The sequence below is a fragment of the Perognathus longimembris genome, chromosome 3, assembly GCF_023159225.1.
Source record: "Perognathus longimembris pacificus isolate PPM17 chromosome 3, ASM2315922v1, whole genome shotgun sequence".
Taxonomy (NCBI): domain Eukaryota; kingdom Metazoa; phylum Chordata; class Mammalia; order Rodentia; family Heteromyidae; genus Perognathus; species Perognathus longimembris.
Genome location: NC_063163.1, coordinates 94,267,432 through 94,287,684, shown reverse-complemented (window position 1 = coordinate 94,287,684; position 20,253 = coordinate 94,267,432). Strand labels below are relative to the sequence as shown.

General features: G+C 40.8%; 1 protein-coding gene across 1 annotated transcript in view; it reads right to left on the bottom strand.

Moving 5' to 3' along the window:
* Positions 1-20,253, bottom strand: part of Mapk1 (mitogen-activated protein kinase 1) — an 84,692-nt gene that overhangs the window by 10,432 nt on the left and 54,007 nt on the right. Inside the window, exons 4-8 of the mRNA XM_048343386.1 lie at positions 18,607-18,723; positions 13,262-13,376; positions 12,642-12,773; positions 2,635-2,744; positions 94-219 (exon numbers count right to left, since the gene is read on the bottom strand). Coding sequence (XP_048199343.1) covers positions 103-219; positions 2,635-2,744; positions 12,642-12,773; positions 13,262-13,376; positions 18,607-18,723 — 591 coding nt within the window. The 3' untranslated portion in view covers positions 94-102. The remainder of the gene's footprint in view (positions 1-93; positions 220-2,634; positions 2,745-12,641; positions 12,774-13,261; positions 13,377-18,606; positions 18,724-20,253) is intronic.

The following is a 20,253-nucleotide window of genomic DNA, read 5'->3' as shown; positions in this document are numbered from 1 at the left end:
GGTAGAGTGCTAGCCTTGGCAAAAGAAGCTCAGGGACAGTGCCCAGGACCTGAGTTCAAGTCCCAAGATTTAAAAAAAAAAAGTTTCAAATACCTGACAAATTTAAGATCTATATCCTGGCTGGAATCTAGCAGTCTCTTCAAAGATGAGTTCCTTGAGCTTTTCTTTAGGCAAGTCATCCAATTCCATGTCAAACTTGAATGGTGCTTCAGCAATGGGCTTTAAGAAAGAACAAACAATTAATAGTCAAAAGTAGTTATGGTTAAGGCAGCTTACATTCTGAATATGCAACAGGACTGTTATCTCATAAGACCTGAGAGTCCCAGGGTGGGGGATGCAACTCAGTGGTAGAATGCTTGCCTAACAATGTACAAGGCCGTAGATTACAACCCTAGCCTTGTACCAAATCAAACAGACTGGGAACATATGGAGCATAAATGGAAATATCAAAATGAAACCCTTCGTATAATGTATGTTAATAAAAAAGATAAAGAACAAAATTTAAAAAAAAGACTGGGAGAAACTGAATTCATTTTGAGTTTACTGATGAACTTTTCACAAATCCTAAAATCATTTTCATAGGTTTAAGGGCTCTCAATATTGCAAAAGCAAAATGTGCTGTTGTGGGATGGTTATATGTTCATACAATCAAAAGCATAAAACTAAACTAAGATAAAGGCATTTGATTAGACATGAAGAGATACTATTATGCGAATATTATTATCTGAAAAATATTATGGAGAAGGTAAAAATGAAGCTGTGAGGAAGAGTAATACTATTGACTATTGGAAAAGGCTCATGTTTGCGTCAAAGAGAATAAACCTTCCTACAAAGTAGTAAGACTTGAAAACACTCCAAATTAGTACACCCACATACATACATACGCACCCACATAAACATTTAAAAAAAAAAAACTGACACTGGCAAATGAATTGCTAAGCAACTGGAGCCATATCCCAAGTCCAAAATAATTTTAAAAACTTTGAGACAGGGTATATGTATGTATGTGTATATCCTACATAACAGACAACACAGCCCAGACTTGCTTCAAACTCATGATCCTCTTCCTCTCCCATCTCGTTCTCGTAAGTACTTGGATTACAGGTGTACAACACCAGGAATGCTAAATTTTGAAATACCCAGAGCCAAATGTTACAGGACTAAACTGACAAGGATACATACTATCAATTAGTGGATACCTGGACAGTGAGATTTCACCCACCTATTCCTTATACAATAATGCCCCTAGAGGAGGAAGATGGACCCTAAACATCACACTATGCTTTGGTTGCTTGAAAGGGAAAAAGGATTCATATCCAAAAAAGAAGAATAAGTAGCTCTGCCTAAAGGACACTTTATGTTTGGGATCATAGCAGGTATCCTACACATGTCATCCAGTGTCCCAGGTCACTGATTAAGACACAGCCAGGGGTTGGGAAGAGCCTATCCTTATAGTTCTACCTCTCTCATTGCTGACTGTGCTGTAGACATCTCTTCAAGCTGTCCCAAGTGTTTAGGGGATAGATGTAGAAAGGGACGCTGATTAATGCTTCAATTTGAGTACTAACTTCTTTTTTTTTTTTTGGCCAGTCCTGGGGCTTGGACTCAGGGCCTGAGCACTGTCCCTGGCTTCTTTTTGCTCAAGGCTAGCACTCTGCCACTTGAGCCACAGCACCACTTCTGGCCATTTTCTGTATATGTGGTGCTGGGGAATTGAACCCAGGGCCTTTGAGTACTAACTTCTTTATCAGGTTTTCCTTTCCCTTTTCATTCTGTGACTTATCATTATTTATTTATTGAGGTTGGTTCTGGGTCTGGGCACTGTCCCTGAGCTCTTCAGTTCAAGGCTAGTGCTCTACCACTTTGAACTACAGTTATCGCTTCTGGTTGCTTCTGGTTTTTTGGTGGTTAACTGGAAATAAGAGTCTCTTGGACTTTCCAGCTCAGGCTGGCTTCAAACCGTGATCTTCAGATCTGTCTCCTGAGTAGCTAGGATTACAGGTGTGCGCCACCAGTGCCCAGCTGGTGCACATAAACCTCAAGTAGAACAATCTAAACTTGGGCTCATGTTGCATTTTTCTTTTTTGTCTTCCAGAGAATAAAGGCTAAAATGGAACTCATGGAAGAATCAAAGCCTGGAACTGTCCTGGAAAGAATATGACAAAAGCTAAATCTGGTCTGCTCTAAAGAGATGCCACACCCACCTCTGGACTTATCACTGCCCACAACAGGTTCTGTGTTGCCTCCAGGAAGTAGCATACCCCACAGAGTCGTCAAGCTAAGGTATAAACCATGCAGACTGTCTGTTTTTCTACCCTCAAATGCCAGGACAGGCACATAGGTTCAGATGTTTCTATAGACTGTCTATGGCCTCAGGTCCCTCCCATCGCCAGAATGCACTGCTCCAGCCCCCATTTGCTATAGGTAGCCTGGAAAAAATTTCCTGAGGAAGAGAAAATGGATAGGAGATTTGACCTGTGACCTACAATGTTCATCCTCAAGGCAGAAGAGGTTAGTGGGTTGGAAGGACCAGGTAGGCCATCATTCACATCTTAAAATGATTTAAGCAGGACATGGTTTGGACTGCTATTGGCCTAAATCTCTAAAGCAGCAGTCATGAATATGGACTCTTACCTCATCACTTGGGTCATAATACTGCTCCAGATACGGGTGGGCCAGAGCCTGTTCAACTTCAATCCTCTTGTGGGGGTTGAATGTCAACATTTTGTCCAGTAAATCCAGAGCTGCAAAGAGAGGTTTTGTAGTGGTGAGAAGCAGAAGTAGTTACTAATATGCTTCCAATTTTCTGTTTAAATTGACCTAGAAGGCTAGGATAGAGTGAAACATCACTGTTGGATGAGCATACAGCATACCATATGCCTTCTGCATCTCTGAGTCCTTTAAACGAAGAACACAGGTGCTGACTACCTCGTAAGACTCAGAGATAGAGTGAGTGCTCAGCCAAGGCTCAAAGTGGAAGAAAGATTCAAATCCAGCTTGGCCTAAAACCTGGATGTTTCTAAATCATTACTTTGCAAGCATCAAATTATTTACCTCAGATCAACTCTGACATCATTTTTGCTATAGTCATTTTGTCTTAACACAGAAAAGGCCTCCAAGACCACTGTTCTGGGTGAAAGTCATATGTGATCCGTAGGTTCCAGTCCTACTCTGTAGTGTGCAGTCTTTCTGAAATGCTCAAAGCTATAAGTACTTGTTTGACATGGCTGGTTTCCAAAAGCTCAATGTTTCATGTCAGCAGCAGGACCAAGTACAGATCACTGGGAACAGGGCTAATGAGGAGCATACTTTATTGGTCTCTAGCTGTTGTCCAGGTACCTCTGGAATGGGAAAAAGGCAAGGCTAACAGTATGTAGGAAAATGATTGGGGAAACATGATAAAAGCCTTGGGTTAGCAGAAGCAGGTATCCATGAGTAAGAATGCATACCTTTTGCAGGCAGCAAAAGGAGCTTAAAAAGTAACAACAAAAAACTGCCAGTGCTGATTGCTCACGCCTGTAATCTTAGCTACTCAGGAGGCTGAGATCTGAGGATCATGGTCCAAAGCCAACCCAGGCAGGAAAGTACATGAGACTCTTATCTCCAATTAACCACCAGAAAACTGGAAGTGGTGCTGTGGCTCAAGTGATAGAGTGCTAGCCTTGAGAAAAACAGAAACAGCACCTTGGCCCTGAGTTCAAGCTCCACGACTAACAACAACAACAACAACAACAACAACAACAACAACAACAACAACAACACTCTTTTGTATTAGTTATGGGAAGGGGGATATCTCATCACATCTTCATGTTTACACTGTATTCCAATCAATCTCACTCCCTCTCTTCCTCCTCTCCAAAAATGGCACCCGTGTAGGTTTCCTGTTTCACTTTCATAGTTACAAATAATCTATTTTGGCAGTATTCAAACCTCCTTTATCCTCACTACCAGTCCAATCCCTTCTGATCAGTACCTAATCACTGGTAATCTATTTATCTCCTCCTATTCCCCTGCTGAGCAACAGCTTTAGCTGAGTTTCTCTATGCTACTATCATGCTATACTTGCAATGTATCACGAAGTTATTACTCTTTCTTTTTCCATTCTCCTCTCCTCTTCTCAGAGTGGTCTCTTAGCTTGATTCACGTTCTCTGTTAAACCATAAGGAATGTGTGGGGGGGGCAGAGAAAGAGAAAAGAGACAGACAGATATGAATATGTCTTTTAGGTCTGGCTTCCACATGAGTAAAGATCCTTGCTCAGAGATCCTCAAGAATCTCAGAAGAGGGGCTAGGGATATGGCCTAGTGGCAAGAGTGCCTGCCTCGTATACATGAGCACCACATATACAGAAAACGGCCAGAAGTGGCGCTGTGGCTCAAGTGGCAGAGTGCTAGCCTTGAGCAAAAAGGAAGCCAGGGACAGTGCTCAGGCCCTGAGTCCAAGCCCAGGACTGGCCAAAAAAAAAAAAAAAAAAAAAAAAAATCTCAGAAGAATCCTAGATTCAAGTCTAAAAACCTACTGTAAGTCTAAAAAACTAGCAGCCAATAAAAAACAAATTTTTAGTGACACTGAAAACAGAAACAAAAAATATGCCATTTGCTTAATGAAGACTCTCTGCAGCTTACTTGCAGGTGGCCACATCAACCTTGTCCACCTGCAAATTCAAATATGCTATTAAGCCCTAAGAAAAAATCAAAGATCGTTTAACAATCAAGATGTACTGGTTTAATACTCACTGTCAGCTTAAGAAATCAGTTTAAGTTTCAAGAAGTTTTAATGATTCATTAAAAAATGTTGTTCAGCCAGTTGCTGGTGGCTCCTGTACAATCCTAGCTACTCAGAAGGCTGAGATCTGAGGATCGCAGTTCAAAGCCAGCCTGGACAGAGAAGTCTGTGAAACTCTTATCTCTAATAAACTACTCCAAAAAACCCAGAAGTGGTGTTGTGGCTCAAATAGTAGAGTGCTAGCCTTGAGCAAAAGAAGTGTAGAAACAATACCTAGACCCTGAGTTCAAAATTAGTATCCTCCTCCTCCCTTGTAACATACAAACGTTCAATTCATGAGAAGGGACAAGTAAACCTTCTCAAGTAACCACTTGTCTGCTAGGTTCTCTCGTGGCTGAAGTTACTCTGAGGGTATGGGTTTGCATGCTCATGCTCAGTTCGGGCTTTCACTTTCTACTTCTCATATGGCATATATCATAGAACCAATCCTTAATCTTTAAGACAAGGGAAATAATGGGATAAATGGTGGTGGACACTGAGAAACTTCATATAATACAATGTTTTATTCAGTATGTATAGGATTTTTTGGGGGGTGGGGTAGAGGGAGCTGGTCCTGGGGCTTAAACCCAGGGCCTTGGCATTGTCCTTGAGCTCTTTTGCTCAAGGCTAGTGTTCTACCACTTGAGCTACAGTATTATTTTAAGCAATTTAACACTCCCCCCACCCCCTGCCACTGTCCTGCCAGTACTGAGGCTTGAACTCAAGCCTATGGTCTCATGTTGTACTCTACCATTTTGAACCATATGTCTCTACTTTGGGCTTTTTGTTAAGTAATTGGATATAAAAAGTCTTAGATTTGTCTGCCAGGGCTGGCTTTGAACCAGAATCCTCATATTTCAGCTTCCTGAGTAGTTAGGACTACAGGAGTAAGACAACAGCACACCTGGCTTCTAATAGCATTTCTATGCCATCGAGGGCACTTCGCTGTTCAAACTTGTTGGTATTAAGTTGGAAGGTATTTCAAGGCAACTCAGTATTTTGCAGCTTAAGCATTTCTAAAACAGATCAGTTCCTTCCAAATTCTAGGCCCTTACGCTCCCAGGCAAAATTTCTAAAGAAAATGGCTTTTTCTCAGCACTTAAAAAGTAACTGGCTCTCAGCCTCCTTATACTGCTATTTCTGCATTATTCACAGCTACCAAAGGAGAAAAAGCAAAATGGGAGGCAGCTGGCAGGTGCTGATCCCACAGTTAGAGTGCTCGTCCTCCTCCTCCTCCCACGCTACACAGCAATCCACTGGTACCACTCAGATGGTGTGAATCATGGCTGTTTGTGTGCATGCTTACTTGGGCACAGGTTTCCTTCCCCTGAAAGACTCAAAATCCCTTCAAGGCTCGGATTACATCTGACCACGATCCCTAGCTCTTCCTGGTATCCACCCAGAATTCCATACCGTCTAGTACTATACTAAAGAATACAATAAGCTGGCTCCCTGACTTTTCTATTTATCAGGTCTTTTTCTTCCTTGTCCTAGCCCATCCTGAACTGGCTACCTAACTGGCTCTATATAGCAGCTATCTGAGGTCCGTCTTAGTAAAATTCTGACATTGGAACAATGCTGCAACCTGTCATTGCCATCTTAACTATTTCCAGGTCATACCAGAGAAAATAACCCAACTGTACAGACTGTGCCATGCTTTTCAAACTTCCTGGTTTCAGAATCCCTTTATAACTCTTAGAAATCACTGATATTTGGAAAGCAGAGGCTAAAAGGATCCTGAGTTTGAGGCTCACCTTGGAAGTAAAGTGAGATTCCATTACAAAACAAACCTGAGGACTGATTTAAAAAGAAGTTAATTCAGCTGGGCACTGGTGGCTCATGCCTGTAACCATAGCTACTCTGGGGCCTGAGCTCTGAGGATCGGGATTCGAAGCGAGCCTGGTCAGGAAAGTCTACCATATTATCCACCTCCCTGCCCCCTCTCCCCCCAAAAAAGGGGGCCAGAAGGGGAACTGTAGCAAATGGGTACATCACTAGACTTGAGAGCACAAAAGCTCAGGGACAACACCCAGGCCCTGAATCCAAGTCCCAGGACTGGCACACTAAGAAAGTGAATTCAATTTGCTGCACAAGCACTTTCCCTCAAGAAAAACACTACATTCCATATGCAGCAGAAATGTTCTAAGTAGGGGCTGGGAATATGGCCTAGTGGCAAGAGTGCTTGCCTCCTACACATGAAGCTCTCGGTTCAATTCCCTAGCATCACATATATGGAAAACGGCCAGAAGGGGTGCTGTGGCTCAGGTGGCAGAGTGCTAGCCTTGAGGGGGAAGAAGCCAGAGACAGTGCTCAGGCCCTGATTCCAAGGCCCAGGACTGGCCAAAAAAAAAAAAAAAAAAAATGTTCTAAGTATATTTCTCATAAAATAGTATCATGAAGACTTAATAAGCTTTAATAAGCTTTAATAAGTAAATACTTCTTGCATCTGGTGACATTTTTGAAGTGTGAGGTTGTCAGTGCACATGGCCTTACCCCAAACCATGGTGCTGGCAGTGTAAATTACCGTGGCTTCAGTATCATGAGTGTGGACAGTAGCACAGCAAACAGTACAGAGATGTCTTACTAGCACTGTGAAGTTTGTGGGGGTTTTTTGTTTGTTTGTTTTTGTTTTGCCAGTCCTGGGACTTGAACTCAGGGCGTGGGCTCTGTCCTTGCCTTCTTTTTGCTCAAGGCTAGCTAACACTCTACCACTTGAGCCACAATGCCATTTCTGGCTTTGTTTTTTTTTGGCCAGTCCTGGGCCTTTGGACTCAGGGCCTGAGCACTGTCCCTGGCTTCTTCCCGCTCAAGGCTAGCACTCTGCCACTTGAGCCACAGCGCCGCTTCTGGCCGTTTTCTGTATATGTGGTGCTGGGGAATCGAACCTAGGGCCTCATGTATCCGAGGCAGGCACTCTTGCCACTAGGCTATATCCCCAGCCCCTGGCTTTTTCTGTTTATGTGGTACTGAGGAATTGAACCCAGGGCTTCATGAATGCTAGGCAAGCACTCTACCATTAAGCCACATTCCCAGCCTCTGTGAAAAGTTTTAACCTCATGGATGCCCTGGCAAGTCCTGAGGACCTCTAGGGTCTACGTACCATAATACTGAGAGCTGTTGTGCTACAGAGAGTCAATATTTCTCATTTCATCATAGCCCTCAACAGCTTCAAGTAAATCCAGGTCAGTGTCATCCTATATTCTAAGATATGACCCACTTTGCATGGTTTGAATCACGTCTTTCTTACCAACTGACCCTTATTACTCTTACTAAGGTAAGGAGACAAAACTGAGACATGTCCCCTCCCTCCAAAGTTCCCTCCTCTCCCCACGCAGATCTATCTGTGCAAATGCTCTGAACTGACAAGAAAAAGAAGCCTTTCTCTCTTGAAAGCAATCTTCCCAATCATGTGATTGGCTCCATGAATACTTTCCTTCAAGGCAAACTTGTCACATCTCTCTCCACTTTTCATCCCAAAGCTATCTTGCCATGCTGGATCTTATGGTCAGTAGTGTTCCTTGCTATGCTCTGGGAATGGTGGCACTGGCTGGCCACCTTTACTAGGGCTCCTACTTGGCCATAATGAGTGGTTAGAGGAGGAAAAGGTACCTAAGTTGGGCACAAAGAGGCAATGAGACTTTGTCTGTGACTTGGGCTGAAAGCATCAGGAAACAGGATGAGGCCGACAAAGACAGTATAGAGGACAGCAAAGCTGATTCCAGGTGAAGTAGTTGTGCTTACAACTCCAGATTCCATTAGACTTTTCTTCCAGTTATGGGAGCTAATGAAGTCCTTCAGGCTTAAGTCAGCTGGTAATAAGATCTTGTTATGTAGAACTGAAAAAGCCTTAAACAGCAACATATAAAAATGCTCCTACATCTCCTCACGTGACCCTCGTGGCTTATCTCTCAGACTACTTCTAATTTTGTGGGATATTTGTTGTACATCTTATTTTATATAGTATTTTAAAATCATACTGTATAACAAATGCTACATTGTTTTTCCACAGTAAATATTAACCATTATTTTCCCAAGCTATGAAAACTTTGCAAAAATGACTCTTAGTGGCTTTATAATATTTCTTTGAGTAGATAATTAACATTGGCATTTAGGTGGTTTCTAATGTCTAAATTTAACATGATCCAAACCAAATCTATAGGCAATCTCCTGAACTGCTCTTCTATAGTTTTCCTCAGCTCAGCATTTCCAGTGAATTGATGTCTTTGTCCTTTGCTCATGTATTTAGCCACTTGACTCTTAAATTTGTCTCTGCACTTACTGTACTACTAATAATATAGATGACGAATTTAACATTACGAACTAGTAATTCACTCAGCCCTCTCAATTATCAAGTGGGAACTGAGTCTGTATGGGAAAATTATGACGCTTGTCCCAAGTCAAAGGCTACAATACAAATATGGAATCCTATTTTTAACTCAGGAGGCTGATTCCAGAGCTCTAGGGCATTACTGTTCTGTTTGCCTTAAATGTAACAGTAAGGCTATGTTATTCAGTGTAGAACATCTTAGAACTATTGTTCACACTTAATCTTTTGTTAAGATTTAAACTTTTATGCAATCAAATCTATTCTCTTTCCTTCATGCTTATGTTGTTTTTAAAGTTTAGGAAGACAGTCTTTCTCTATGTACAGATCAGAGAAAAACAGTAAATACTCTAAAAATATTGTTTTTGACAGTATAATTTAAAAAAGTAGTTAATAATTGATTCTTTTGGAATTCATTTTTCTTGTGTGAGTAATAATGTAAATTGATTTTCTTCCAAATATTCAACCAGCCTAGAACCATCTGCTGAATAATAATCATTCTTCCCCCTCACTGGAGTCATTTGGAAAGAATTCTAACCTAAGATTCCTTTGAAGAAAAATCCACAATAATCACTGGCTTAGGGGATGTGGTAATCAAAAATGTCCAAAAAACATAAGAGTCCATTTCACTCTTAATTAAAGACAAATTAAATGCCACTCCCGCCCCCATGTGGTTGGCAGACACAAAAGTTCAATACTCCAGAATTACTGGAACAAAAGACATGTGACAGAATTGCTAAAGTGCCCTCCACAGAGATGCAACCAATTTACACTCCACCAGCTGTCTCAGAGAACATCCACTTCCCTGCAGCCTTGACCATGCAGTGGGTTACCAAACTTTTGGTGTTTTCTATTTTGAGAATTAAGTCCAAAAAGAATTACTGACTTTTCAATGTTCCTATGTTCTATGAGTTGAAAAAAAATACCTTTCCCCATTAATTAAGGGACATCTTCACTCCCTTTTCTGGACCTATAAGCCTCATTGTTTCAGCTTGAAAACTGGACCTCTTTAGTTTCTTGTGGTCTTCCACTCATTTTCAAACTATTCTAGACTATCAGGTTTTTTGTTTGTTTGTTTTTTTGCCAGTCCTGGAGCTTGAACTCAGGGCCTGAGCACTGTCCCTGGCTTCTTTTTGCTCAAGGCTAGCACTCTGCCACTTGAGCCACAGCACCACTTCTGGCCTTTTCTACATATGTGGTGCTGAGGAATTGAACCCAGGGCTTCATATATACCAGGCAAGCACTCTTGCCACTAGGTGATATTCCCACCCCCCTATCAGGTTTTTTGTTTTTATTTTTTGGGGTTGGTCATGGGGCTTCAACTCAGAGCCTGGGCATTGTCTGTGAGCCTTTTCTGCTCAAGGCAAATACCCTACACCACTTTGAGCCACAGCTCCACTTCTGGTTTTTAGGTAGGAGTCTTGTAGACTTTCCTGTCCAGGGTGGTTTTGAAGCTTGATCCTTAGAATGCAGCCTCCTGAGTAGGATTATAGATTTGAGCTACTGGTGCCCGTCTAGATTCTTAATCTCTTATTTAAGGGCCACAGAAACCTTAATGCTCTCGTGTTAATCGAATCTATATGTTTGAATACATTCATGCATGTTTATATAGTAAAACTAGAAACAACTTAGTGGTAGGTTAAATATGGCACAAACCCTTGAGTTTTGTCCACTAACAGGAGAATTTATTTCTTCATTACTTAAACCTGGCTGCATGATTTGACCAATTGAATGTAATAGACTAGGTGTTCTAGGAATTTGGTTTCAACTTCTGCTATTAAAAAAAATTTTTTTTTGGTAGTACTGGGGATTGAATCTGGTTAAGGCTTTGTGCTCTTGATCACTCCTTTTCTTGCTTATGGTTGACACTCTTACTTTTTTTGCCTGGGCTGGCTTCAAATTGTAATGCTCCAGGTCTTAGCCTCTTGAGTAGGGAAGATTAAGATTATAGGCATGAGCCAACTGGCACTCAGCTTATTATCTTTTACAAGGTCTGCCTAAACAGCACAGGTTGGTCTCAAACTCATGATCCTCCTTGCCTCAACTTCCCTGAGAGTTGCACTGGTATGCACCATTCCAACAGCCAAATTTTTCTAGATTTTAATTCTGTTTGTATGACTGCGTGTGTATGTGCACTCACATGCATGCATGCATGCGCTTGTGTGTGTCATGTGAGGCTTGAACTCAAGGCCTGGGAGCTGTCCAGAGCTTTGAGCTTTTGTTTTGTTTTTTTTGGCCAGTCCTGGGCCTTGGACTCAGGGCCTGAGCACTGTCCCTGGCTTCCCTTTTGCTCAAGGCTAGCACTCTGCCACTTGAGCCACAGCGCCACTTCTGGCCGTTTTCTGTATATGTGGTGCTGGGGAATCGAACCCAGGGCCTCATGTATACGAGGCAAGCTCTCTCGCCACTAGGCCATATCCCCAGCCCCAGAGCTTTGAGCTTTTGTGGTCAAGGCTAGCATTCTACTATTTGAGCCACAGTTCCACCTCCTGCTTTTTGGGTACTTAATTGGCAATAAGAGTCTCATGGACTTTTCTGCCCCACCCCCGCTGTCCTTGAAAAGCAATCCTCAGATCTCATTCCCCTGAGCTGCTAGGATTACAGGTATATGAGACTAGCTTAGATTTTAATTCCTGGATGAACCAACCTCAAAAATTCCTATGAAAGAAAAAAGAAAAATAAGCTAAAAAACAACTTGTGGTAATAATCTGATATAAATAATGACTATCTAAAGAAAAAAGTGAGGAAAAAACCTCCAAGTAAGTCCAGTTACTATAAAGGCTTAGTTAGGCAACTTCTTTATTTCTTTAGCCTTTTTTGGGACAAGGACTAGGGCTTAAACGCAGAGCCTCCCACTCTTACTTGGCTTTCCCACTTAAGGCTGGCACTCTACCACTTGAGCCATAGCTCCACTTCTGGCTTTTTGGCGGTTAACTAAAATATGAAACTTTTTGAACACTGACACAATTCAAAATGTAGAAAATCCCACATACCTGAATGACTTACTATAATGACCCACACTCAAAACAGGCTCACTAAAAACACTATAAAATTTACCACCAGGTTATACATTTATGAAACATAAATGAATTTTGTACTTAGATGTTGATCCTTTCTCTAAGTTACCTCATTATGTTTATTAAATATTCTGAAACCTAAGAAAATTAATAATCCTAAAGACTTCTGATATCTATCATTTCAGATAAGAAACAGGCTTCTAGACATCCTGAGTCCTAGAAATATGAATAGAAATTGAAACAACACAAATAACCAAGAAAGTGGAAAACTAGAGCTTTCTCCAGATTTCTTCACCAAATAGAAGATATTGCTTTCAAATTAAGAATCAAAGAGAGGCTGGTGATATCTCAGTAGCGGAGAGCCGGCCTATCATAAAGTTAGACCTCCAGCACAGGTGGATGGAGTAAAAAGAGTAAAAATAAACACATTTCAAATAAGGCATTCTGTAATAAACACAAATAGGGGCCTAATGATTTAAAAAATATAAGAACAAATATGAAGCTATGTCTGAGAAAAAATAATGAGCTAAGACTTACCTTTGGAGTCAGCATTTGGGAACAGCCTATTCCATGGTACTTTATTTTTGTGTGGAAGAGAAAGCAAGTAGTTTCTAGCCTTTAAATTTATTATACAATTCAGGTCTTCCTGTGATGGGGACCCAAGAATTCCTATCAAACAAAGTAATTAACTGTTAATTATCAAGACCAAGGCAAACAAACATAACACTATCAATTTGGGACAAAATGAACTTTGGTCCTTAATGCCTTCTTACCACCACCTAATGCTTACCTTTCCTAAGACATTTTTTTAAAAATTTTATTTTATTTTATTTATTGATTGACTGACTGATTGACTGCCAGTCCTGGGGCTTGGACTCAGGGCCTGAGCACTGTCCCTGGCTTCTTTTGCTCAAGGCCAGCACTCTGCCATTTGAGCCACAGCTCCACTCCTGGCCGTTTTTTGTACATGTGGTGCTAGGGAATTGAACCCAGGGCTACATGTATATGAGGCAAGCACTCTTTGCCACTAGGCCATATCCCCAGCCCAATAAATTTTTACATTAAAAAAATTAAGATATCAAAAACTCATCTCTATTACAGATTAGAATTATTAGAACTCTTGAGTCATTTAATGATGTGACTCTCAGGGACCTTACCCAGAATGTGGTTCAGCTGGTCAAGATAATGCTTTCCTGGGAAGATGGGCCTATTGGACAGCATTTCTGCCAGAATACAGCCTACAGACCAAATATCAATGGACTTGGTATAGCCCTGCAGCAGAAAGGGGGAAAAGGCAGAGAATGATTATCTATGTACATAACAAAACAATGAAAGCTTGCTCCATGAGATGCACATTGCTGATATAAGTTGGAGCGTCTCCAAAATCTCACAAGTACATGAAAATAGAATAAAAAGGCAAATAATATTTTTTGGGGGGGAGGGGGGAGTCCTGGGGCTTGAACTCAGGGTCTGGGCACTGTCCCTGAGCTTCTTTTGCTCAAGACTAGTACCCTACCACTTGGGCCACAGCGCCACTTCTGGCTTTTTCTGTTCATTTGATACTTCATGCATGCTAGGCAAGCACTCTACCACTAAGCCACATTCTTGGCCCTAATTTGGCTTTCACATACTGATTAACTTTCTAATGAATTAGAATTTCCAGCCAGGCACTGGTGGCTCACACCTGAAATCCTAGCTAGTCAGAAGGCTGAGATCTGAGGATTGGGGTTCTAAACCAGTCCAGGCAGACAAAGCCTTGAGACTCATATCTCCAGTTAATCAGCAAAAAGCTTCAAATAGAGCTCTGGCTCAAGTGGTATAGTGCCAGCCTTGAATGGAAAAAGCCAAGCAAGAGCACAAAGCCTAGAGTTCAAGCCCTGGTAGCAGCACCTGCATGCGTGCATATGCGCACATATACAGAACACCACACACAATAATCTCTGAAGAGTACTTCAGTCTTTTTTTTGCAAAGTATGAAAATGATTTAGAATTATTATATTATCTCAGGACATCTATAACTCATTTAGTCATTTTTGGAAACATGGAAGTCAATTCAAGAAAGGAGACATTACTATAGTTTCAGGATATCTTATTCATCTTATAAATAATTTTAAAACAAACCAGGTTAAAAACTTTGACCTCTACAAAAAAGTAACACCAATATTTTCATCATTTTCTACTTATATTTCAGGTAAAATATTCTTTTAAAGGAAGTCTGTTAGTCATATAAGAATTCATTGCAAAAGGGCTCTCTCCAAGGAACAGAAATTTATGGAAAATGTTAAATATAGTGATAAATGGAAGGAGAAATAATTTGGGGAGTGAAATGGTTTTGGAACATCAAAAAACTAGTGATGAAGTTTACAGCTATGATAAAATAGGTTAATTTTAAAATAATTATTTCTAAAACACTTGTCATCCAAAGCAGCTTTCGCTTTGGGCCAAAAATAAAGGGAGAAATTGAAAACAAATTAGAAGGATTAACCTTATGGGGAGAAATGGCTGCTGTAAATTTGGGGCTAGAAAAGTACAAGGAAGCTGGAACATTTTATGCTAAAAAGCAAGAAGTGCTAATACTAGAGGGAAACGACAAAACTGGAACGCCAGGGGCTGGGGATATAGCCTAGTGGCAAGAGTGCCTGCCTCGGATACACGAGGCCCTAGGTTCGATTCCCCAGCACCACATATACAGAAAAACAGCCAGAAGCGGCGCTGTGGCTCAAGAGGCAGAGTGCTAGCCTTGAGCGGGAAGAAGCCAGGGACAGTGCTCAGGCCCTGAGTCCAAGGCCCAGGACTGGCCCAAAAAAAAAAAAAAAAAAAAAAAAAAAAAAAAAAAAAAAAAAACTGGAACGCCAAAGCTGGAACAAATATATGTAGTAGTAAGAGGATATAAACCACAAAGTAAATACTCAAGAGTGAACTAAAATATAGAAAAATAACAGAATCGTAAAAATCAGCAGTGGATGGCAAGGGAAGTCAAAGTTTAATGAAGATAACTTACAAACTGTTTCTCCATGAACTAAGTACAAGAGAGTCCAGAAACTACTAATAATTTGATGATGGATACCTAGAGGATCACCAGTTATAGTACAAAGCAGTTTCATCTTCTAGTAAAAGGCTCTGAAAAGTTTTAACATTCCCTGCATGGGGAACAGGAAATGTTTCTTTATGTTCTCCATTTTCCTCTACTTTAATGCTGTTTTACTAAAGTAAATTGTGTGTCTGTGTGTGTAACAAGCCTTGTGCTATTAGTGGTATTAATGCCAAAAAATGGATGACACAATACTGAAGGGAATTCTGTTCCCCCAAAAAAGGTACCAAACTAATGCTGATCATTTCAGGAATGCTAACATACCACAGCTGTAGGGAAGAAACCATCCCTCCTTTAGGAGTATTATTACACTTAAAATGTTCAAGGAGTTAAGTGCTGGCTAAGTTGGTTAAGTATCAGATGATTTTTATTTTTAAGAGGCGAGAGAATGGAGAAAGAGGGACAACAAAATGGCAGCATGTTAACAGCTGGTGGATCAAAGATAAATGGCATACAAGCATTCATTGTATTTAATTTTTTTCTATGTGTTAAAAAATATTCTGGCTGGGGGCTGGGAATGTAGCTCAGTGGTAGAGTGCTTGCCTGGAGCCCTGGGTTTGATTCTTCAGTATCACATACACAGAAAAAGCCAGAAGTGGTGCTGTGCTCAAGTGGTAGAGTGCTAGCCTTGAGCAAAAAAAAAAAAAAAGCTGAGGGACAGTGCTCAGGCCCTGAGTTCAAGTCCCAGGACTGGGAAAATAAAAAGTTCTAAGTCAGGCTGGGAATGCTCTGGGTTCGATTCTGCAATATCATATAAACAGACAAGTCACGGTGGCTCAAGGACTAGAGCACTAGCCTTGAGCACAGAGAGGTTTAGGGACAGTGGCCAGGCCCCAAGTTTTGGCAAAAAACAAATAAAAAGGCATCAATTAAAAAAAAAAAAAAAGAGTTCCTGCCTACCAAGTAAGAGTCCCAGAGTTCAAATGCCAGTACAACCAAAAATAAATTAATTAAAAAGTGAGGCTTACTGTGGTGGTACATGCCTATAATTCCAGTAAGGGGGAGAGAGATCGAGGAAGATCAATAGTCCAAGGCTAGCCAAGAACTGGTGGCTCATGACTTATCTCAGCTACTCAGGAGTCTGGGATTTGAAGACTGAAGCTGGCCAGAGCAGACAAATCCTCCAAGACCTTTATCTCCAATTTCCTCATAAAAATCAATCTAATAGGGCTGGGGATATAGCCTAGTGGCAAGAGTGCCTGCCTCGGATACACGAGGCCCTAGGTTCGATTCCCCAGCACCACATATACAGAAAATGGCCAGAAGCGGCGCTGTGACTCAAGTGGCAGAGTGCTAGCCTTGAGCAAAAAGAAGCCAGGGACAGTGCTCAGGCCCTGAGTCCAAGGCCCAGGACTGGCCCCAAAAAAAAAAAAAAAAAATCAATCTAATAGTTTATCTCTACTTATAAAGAATAGAGAAAGAAAGAGTATAGTAGTGGCTCACACCTGTAATTCTTGCTACTCAGAAGGCTGAGATGATGCTAGTCTAAGAAGAAAAAGTCTGTCAGAGTCTCTCTCTCTCTCTCTTTTTTTTTTTTGGCCAGTCCTGGGCCTTGGACTCAGGGCCTGAGCACTGTCCTTGGCTTCTTTTTGCTCCAGGTTAGCACTCTGTCACTTGAGTCACAGCACTACTTCTGGCCATTTTCTATATATGTGGTGCTGAGGAATCGAACCTTGGGCTTCGTGTATATGAGGCAAGCACTTTACCACTAGGCCATATTCCCAGCTCTGTGAGTCTCTTATCTCCAGTTAAAAACACCAAAAAGCATAAAGTGACTTAAGTGGTAGAACTCTAACCTTGAGCAAAAAATGCTCAGGAACAGAGTCCAGGTTCTGAGTTCAAGCCCCAGGACAGGCACACACATTCAAAAAAGAACAGAGAAAGAGAATGAGGTCTATGAGCCAAGTAGACTTGTTCCTTTCATTTTCATTTCCCTCAGGACTTATGGTTCCAGCACCCTAAACATGATGATGCCCAATGTCTGTTTACTTTTCTTCATATATCTTTGTATGTGTGTGTGCTGGTCCTTTGTGAAAGTTCATTGGATACAGGGTTTCAGACTCTCCTATCTAGGCTGGCTTCAAACAGTAACCCTTAGATCTCAGTCTCCTGAGAGTAACTAGTATTACAGGCATGAGCAATCAGCACTCAGAAACTTTCTTCATTTAACTTAAGGTTACACTGTAGCAGATGGAACTGCATTTAAAAATTTCATAATCTTTAGATATTAGGTATAGGTAGTATGTCAAGTATACTTAAATTATCTAATTTTGACACCTTATTCACATACTATTTGCAAAGGATGTTAATAATACTGATTTTTTTTCCAAATTTTTATTATCAAACTGATGTATAGAGAGGTTACAGTTTCATACATTAGGCATTGGATACATTTCTTGTACTGTTACCTCGTCCCTCATACCAATAATACTGAATTTCAATCTCCATAAAAGCCTTCAAATTTTACCTTCAAGTTTCTAATAACTACACATTTCATTTTTTTCTGGCTTTTGTAAATGTATTTAAATAATTTTTTATGACCTAGATATAGCAGAGTTTAGATAATGAGGAGGTATTTCATTTGGAAAAAAAGACTAACATATATTTTGGAAAAATATTCCATGGAAGTTTTTATTCTTTCCACACCCATGTTTTCTTCAAGTAGTCCTAGAGCTTGAACTCAGAGCCTAGGTGCTGTTCCTGCTCAAGGCTAGCACTTTACCACTTGAGCCACAGCGCCACTTCCAGCTTTCCCTATTTATGTGGTACTGAGGAATTGAACCCAGGGGCTTCATGCATGGTAGGCTAGCACTCTACCACTAAGCCACATTCCTATCCCCCGGAGCCCCTTTTTGTTCAAGGCTAGCACTCTACCACAGTGCCACTTTCAGCTTTCCTACTAGTGATTTAATTGGAGATTAAGAGTCTCACAGACTTTCTTGCCCCATCTTGCTCCAAACCTTGATCCTCAGATCTCAGACTCCTGAGTAGCTAGGATTACAGGTGTGAGCCACCAGTGCCAGATATTCTTAATTATCAGATAAATCTGACATTTTAAAATAGTCTCAATTGATATTCACAGGAATATACATTACTGGCTTCTAACACAAAGACAGCTATTGCATACCCAGACCTGGGCAGAGCAGGTATTAAAGAAGCCCACAGGTAGGACTTCAGAAAGATGAACAGAGGAAAAGATATTTATGGTATCAGCTTAAGTGACTACCTCCTCTAGACTTCAGCTGAGGCAGAAATTGAACTACAGAGTCCAAAAGTTCAATGATGAACAAGATTAGATAGTCCCTTGGCTCTGGCCAGATAGGCCAAGACTAAACCTAAGCAGAAGCTTGGAGATAGAGGCTTACAGCTATACATTTAAAATTTTCTTTTTTATGTTAACTTGGTGCTTACCTTGGAATTCAACATAATTTCTGGAGCTCTGTACCAACGTGTAGCTACATACTCTGTTAGGAAGCCTGTGTGATCATGATCTGGATCTGCAACACGGGCCAGGCCAAAGTCACAGATCTAAGGGAGAAAGAAGTAGACAACTGAGAATCTACCCAGCTTGATATCAGAATGTCATAAAAGACAACAGAAGTAATAATAATAATAAGCAGTTGCTACCATTTCTAAGTTAGGTATTTTGGTAGGAATTGTATAAAAACATTATTTAATCTCAAGAACCTGAAAGTGAGTGAAGGTTCAAAGACTAGCAAACAGGCTGAAAGGAGTTTTGAAACAATACAACTTGCTGGGTATTGGTGACTTACCCCTGTAATCCTAGTTACTCAGGAGGCTGAGATATGAGGGGATTGTGGTTCAAAGCCAGTCCAGACAGGAAAGTCTGTAAAGAGTCTTATCAATAATAATAGTAGTAGTAGTAGTAGTAGTAGTAGTAGTAATAGCTGGAAGTGGAGTTATGGCTCAAGTGGTAAAGGGACAGTGGGGCTAATGTGCATGTGTGTGGGCACAGGCACGCACATGTGCACATACATGATACAACTTGATGGGATGAGTGGGGTTGGAATCAGGTGTGCGAGAGAATGACAAGGAAGGGATGACACTGCACTGCACTCAAACTAACATGCAGAACTGAAACCACTTTGTATACTATTTGAAGATAATAGATTTAATAAAAAGTAATATCAAGAGAAATAAGAAAATAGGAGACAACTTCAGAGGAAATCTCTCATTTCTTTAACTGTTTAGTTATAACTACACAAGATAGGTGACTTGACAAAAATTGTTCTGAGTAAATTCAGCAAAGCCATCCAGACCTCTTCTTAGCTCCATCTCCCTGGAGCTCACAGGACTGTTGCTGCAAGGAGTCAGTCAGCACTGGCTTTCTATTTCTCAGATTCCACTTCTTGATAGTTCTCTATTTAGTCCAAGGAGGTGACATTTTTAGATCCTTCTCACTTCCCTCCTCTTTCATGTAGTCAAATCTTCATATTCTTAAGATGCACCATTTTCTGGTTTTAAAATATCCAGCCTCTCATTTTGTTCAGACTTACAAAAGTACCTCCTAAGCATTCCTCCTCTGGTTCTCCCAATATTGTGGTGCTATTCAAGAAGGCTATTTTATAAAATAGTTATATAACATGCAGCTATAATCTAGTTCCATACAAATTCAGAATCTTTTAATTCTTTGGCCCTTAGGGAACCAACTCAAGAGAAAAACATGTTAACAAAGATGGGCCAGAGTAACTCGACTCTCAGAAGGTAGACTGAAAGACACAGGCTAATCTGGAGGCTTGATGGAATTAGGTAGGCTAAGAAACATGGACCTAAACTAAGGCCCTAAATGCAGGGACATTAAAGGACAAATCTAAAAGGTATTTATAGGACTTGGAATCTACCTGGACTTTAGTCTCTATCTCTGATCCTACAGATCCTTTAATTTATTTTGACTACAGCATCCAAAAAGTTGCACATTTATGCTGTGGCATGCATGTCCTTATCTTAGATATTAAAGGCAAAGGGGGAGTGTGAGGTTGAGTTCAAGCCCCAATACTGGCACAAAAAGGGGGGGGGGGCTGGGAGTGTGCTGAGTAG